A 5,034-nucleotide genomic window follows, 5' to 3' on the forward strand; every position below is an offset into this window, starting at 1 on the left:
GTACGACGTAATGTCCCATCCCCTTCGGCGTATGGGTCACTATAGAGACCACGATGTTGAGGTCTTTAAGGTCGAGGTCGTTTGGTCCTACTGTTCAACAAGGATACGTATCCGGTGTCGTGCTTGACAGAGTCCCCTCGGTACCGCTTCCATAGTTCGGGCATGGCTCGGTGATGTCCCATCGTGTCGACGTGGCTTGATAGTACTAGGTCGGTTCATTGTCGTCTTTCTAGGTTGCTCGACGGGCAGGATGGTCGGCAGCCTCGCCTCGTTGGGTTGGTCAGCAGCCTTGCCCCGCTGGGTTGGTTGATAGCCTCGCCCCGTTGGGTTGCTAGGCAGCCCCGCCTCACTAGGTTGCTCGGCAGCTCTGCCTCGCTGGGGTGCTCGGCGAATATTTGTTCGGCGGGCGGGCTGGTCGGCTTGGCAGGCTGTCCCCGGTTGGCCCTTTGGACCTTCCCGCCGAGCTGCTTGGTAGGTGGGTCGCCCGGTTCGTGAGCCATCTTCGAGGGGTCTTGCGACCTTCTTTGGGTACCCTGTTCCCAGGTACCCAACACTAACCTAAGCCTACTAGTTTTTGACTTGCCCATAAGACTAGGTGGATAACAAAACACACATAAGTCTAAGTGGACAACATATATATTACTACTTAGGTAGGATCTAACTAGAGCAGCTACCGACCGGTGCGATGGAGCCATAGCAGTCAACTACTTATGTAGGATCTAACTAGAGCCACTACCGATCGGTGCGATGGAGCAATAGCGGTTGGTACCGGCCACACACATAGTCACATGGAGGGGTCAAATGGTGGCCGACTTAGTCCAAGCAGGGCTATATCTAGTGGAAGCGACATCGCCGAGCACCTGGGAGGCAATGACAGTGAAAAGCTGTTAAACAGTCTGTGCACGAGGTGAGCCATGTGAGGACACTACATCGGTGTTAAGCGATTCGGGACACGATAATGACAAGAATGTGGGAGGTTATGGCGAGGCGAGGCGTCTTCCCATCTATTTCTTCCCCTCACATCTCCATCCTAACCCTAGCAGTCAAATACATTAGGAGTGGTAGGAGGAGCACATAGGCAGATGTGTACCTACGGACAAGAGAAGCACTGAGAGAAAGTATAATAAGTCATAGTGGCCCATTATGGCCCTCACCATACCTAAACTACTCGACCCAACCCAACAGAGGAAGTGAGGAACCTTAACTCCTCCTTGCATTACATCCCACTTGGTCACTTGTCTCCGCCTACGTGCCTCGCCACCTCCCACTTCCCATTATCGTCTTCTATGAGGTATTGTCTCCTTTGAGGCTCCTAGCCGTGAGCTACCTGCCACCACCCACTCCGTGTGACCCAAAGCTCTAACCTTCGGATGCCAGCGCTCCACCACCCGCTCCTGGCTCCACGCCTCCACCTCTGGCACTCTTGCCTAAAGGTGGGACAACACCCCTCCCGATGTACCACCTCGCTCTGTGCACGACACGTGGGACCCTCCCGATGCCCACGCTCAGCGCCTTCATGGTGGTACCCCCATAAGTCGTTTCTCGCTCCCCTTTGGCCTCTAGCACTCCTACTCGGCTCCTCTACGACAAGACCATGCCCCTCCCGATCTGCCATCTGCCTCCGCATGCACGCAGCCGCTCCTCTAGTTCCATGGCGTGCAACTGAGCCGTCTACAACTTTGCCTTCTCCCACATTATCTAGGCTCACGTGTAGGTGCTCGCACCGTGATATGGTGCGCACGAGCATGTTCACCTTCGTGCCCTGCTGGCATAGTCTGCCGCCACCGTGCGTCTACCGTCGACAACAAGCGCCCGCCAGTCGACACCGCCTCAGAGCATGTCATCCGACCGCTCGATAGTCGATACGTTCCTCGTTGCCATACTGAAATTTGTAGTCGTGCTCCATCACTGGTAGGCGGACTGTAAGAGATAACAAATTAGATTTATGGTGATATGAAAGAAAGAGAAATAGAGAGAAGAGAAGCATACTGCTCACTAGTATTCCATTGAAAATGTACAACTAGTGTTATAAGAGAGAGAGAGAGTGGTGGACCAAATATTAAATTTACAAACTATTATTATGAGAGAGTTATTTTATGTTAGACTTTTAGTTGGCCATATATAATATAACAACATTATTAAACTTACTATGCTCTATATTATTAAACGGGGTCCCATTATTAAACTTGCTGTAACATATATATATTTTTTTAAAAAAACTGCAATCACTTATCTCTGAAGGCCTACTTGATGAAATGAAATGCCAACAAATAGTTAAAGGCCTGCCTCAGCCCATCTTCACTCCCTCCCGATGCCCTAACCCACGGTTACGACTCCGACGACGCCACCCCGGCGGCCTGCTGCCCAGCTCCCTCTGCCTTCGCGCAGTGCCTCCTACCCTTTTGAATCCGCGCCGTGCCACCCGAGTCCAGGCCGGCAGGCCCCCAGGGTGCGAGGGCGGCACCGGCGCAGGCGAACCGCAGTCCGCGCCTCCGCACTCCGCCCCATCCGAAGCTCCGAGCAGAGCAGGAGCAGCAAAGCAAGCGAGCGTCAGGTTAGCACTCTGCAGCCCACCAGGCACAAGTCCACGGCTCACCGGGCGGGCACTGGCGACCGCTACCTGGCCGCCAGCGGCGCTGTCCTCCAACCGCTATTGCGTATCTACTGTCTTCCGGCTTCTGCGTCTGAGCATCTCTTGTGACGGGTGAATACAGAGAAATAGAGTATTGGGTACTGAGTTTGAGTAATGAGCAGGGACAAATGTTTGAAATTGCCGATTGCAATCTGTGAACTGCTAGATGGATTGGGGCAAATTCCTGATGTGCTTTTTTTTTCTTGTATTGGCAGACTGGCTGAATCGAGAGGTGGAGGCAGCAACCAACAAGGCAAGTTATTTGTATTAGCAAATGTAACATGCATTTTTCCCCCTGAGGTTTAAACATTTTGGTAAACTTTTTACTTGCATGTTGGCATGTTACATTTGCAGTACTAAAAGAAATTATGTTAACTTGGACCACCCTTTCTTAAAATCCTGGATACGCCATTCATGGGCAGTGCCGGGTCAGGCCTCAGGCAGTCAGGGCTGAGTGTGCCACAAGTGGATCATTGGAGGGGAGGAAGAAGCTGACCACTGTGTCTCCATCGGAGTCGGGCCTAGTGGGTTGATCAACATGGTTGTTTGTTAGTTGGTCATGGTGCGTGCTGTCGGTTTACTTGGTGAGGAAGCATAACATCTATGGAGCAATGCCAAACTTTGTATTAAGGAGATCTACAGAGCGTGAAACCAGCCCGATCTATGTGCGAACGTAGGCTTGGCGCTGGAGGCCAGCACTGAATTGGCCCAGTAATTACCACTTACCAGGGATACTAGCTTTAGCCCAATAGTGCAGTCTCTCATCCGGTCATCCCCCTTCCCCTCTCCCCTCCCTCCAAGCCAGTGAGCACGGGGTCTTATACCAGCCGCTGCTCCCACATCCCACACCACCAACTTTCATGACCTCTCGGATCATGCCATATGCTCCAGTGCCTCTGCCTTATTAGTTGGCTCCCCTTCTCTGGCTTCCACTGTGCTGGCGGATGCCCAGTCTGTGCATGTCCCTTCTCTCGTTCTTGCTCCCAGATTAAGAAGTTACAAAGTTATTGATTCCCAAATAACTGGAGAGAATCACAAATTGGTAATGCCATTTTCACGACTTCTTGGTCTATTTCAGTCTAATGTTAGTTGTTGCGTCGGTTATGATGTCAGTTATGATGTACGATGATACTAGGATTTAGCTTGAGTTTATTTAAACTTATCTCGTGTAACAGTTAGCAATCCTGTTGATCCAGTTCCGGCGCACTGTTTCTTATGTCACATCCAGCAACTCTGAAGGATCTTTTCAATCTCTAGTTCGTGTCCTAGTCTCTCCTCTCCACTGGTGCTGGCATTGCTGTTAGGAGACCTCTGGATTTGGGGTTATATTTTGGTGGGAAACCCTAAATGTGGATCAATTGTTTTTTTCCTGTAAGAGTCACTCTGCAGTAATATGTTAAAGCCCAAATATCTCATTCTCTTCATCAGTTGATTGAGGATTTCTTTTCTGCGTAGTGGACTACTAATTCAAACTGCCCATACATTACTTGTTCAATGGATTCTGCATATGACAAGATGCAGTGAATAAAACGTCTCTTGTTTATATATTGTTGCATTCCAGGTAGCACTATGAAGGTCAAGATTCTTCAGTGGCATGCAGTGGCTTCTTGGACGTGGGATGCACAGGATGAGACATGTGGCATATGCAGGATGGCTTTTGATGGCTGCTGTCCTGACTGTAAGTTCCCTGGTGATGATTGCCCACTCATTTGGGGTGTCTGCAACCATGCTTATCATCTTCACTGCATACTGAAGTGGGTCAATTCTCAAACATCCACACCCCTTTGCCCCATGTGCCGTAGAGAGTGGCAGTTTAAGGGCTAAGGTACTATGGACATCTAGAACTGCACCAAGCGACTCTCAGTTCTCAGAGAAGACTGATGTTTTTCTGGTACTTCTGTGATGCTTTATTTTAACTACTACATATTGTTTTCCGTACTTAGTATAAATCCTGATGTCAGCGCCTGATCCTGTGTATGCTTCCAAGCTTGTAGTGGAACAAATGAAATTATTGCTTTTCTTAGGGCTGATTTCCTAATCTTATCCCATATTGGTTTGTTCTTATTGTTTATCTTCTGAAGGATTACAAGAAGTCTAGTATCAGAGCTAGGCAATTGATTGGATTCTGTTCTGGTAGGGTATTCTAAGTACTGCATAACAATGAGGAGAAAACTGCATAGTGTATTAGGCTATTAGCCCCACTTGCTTTCATCTCTATTCTTTACTTCCACAACAAGAATGATCTATCGATTAGCAGGGCTCAATTCAAGATCCTATACTAGTACTGAACTTTGAGGGTCGTGTGCTAGGTCATTCTGGAAAGGGAGCATATGGAATACAAAGATAGAAGTAACCGTGCATGAAAGTTTCTGCTATTCTAGTAAATTATCTCGTCCGTTCCT

General features: G+C 49.1%; 1 protein-coding gene across 3 annotated transcripts; it reads left to right on the plus strand.

Annotated features, from left to right (window-relative positions):
- The first annotated feature begins 2,276 nt into the window (after positions 1 to 2,276).
- LOC100283699 (uncharacterized) lies at positions 2,277 to 4,696 on the plus strand. Of its 3 annotated transcripts, none has more exons than NM_001159471.2 (3): positions 2,277 to 2,554; positions 2,848 to 2,885; positions 4,194 to 4,693. In NM_001159471.2, exon 3 carries the CDS (start codon positions 4,202 to 4,204, stop codon positions 4,454 to 4,456), a length of 255 nt encoding a protein of 84 aa, NP_001152943.1. In that variant the 5' UTR covers positions 2,277 to 2,554; positions 2,848 to 2,885; positions 4,194 to 4,201; the 3' UTR covers positions 4,457 to 4,693. The 3 variants fall into 3 exon arrangements, with proteins under 3 accessions (NP_001152943.1, XP_020407822.1, XP_023158064.1); XM_020552233.2 differs by having other exon boundaries at positions 2,279 to 2,704; positions 4,194 to 4,696; XM_023302296.2 differs by having other exon boundaries at positions 2,352 to 2,730; positions 4,194 to 4,696.
- Positions 4,697 to 5,034: the final 338 nt, after the last annotated feature.

This window comes from Zea mays, chromosome 1 (assembly GCF_902167145.1).
Source record: "Zea mays cultivar B73 chromosome 1, Zm-B73-REFERENCE-NAM-5.0, whole genome shotgun sequence".
NCBI lineage: Eukaryota > Viridiplantae > Streptophyta > Magnoliopsida > Poales > Poaceae > Zea > Zea mays.

Coding starts and splice junctions, on each gene's coding strand:
- LOC100283699 (NM_001159471.2), top strand. CDS start 4,202: ATGAAGGTCAAGATTCTTCAGTGGCATGCAGTGGCTTCTTGGACGTGG.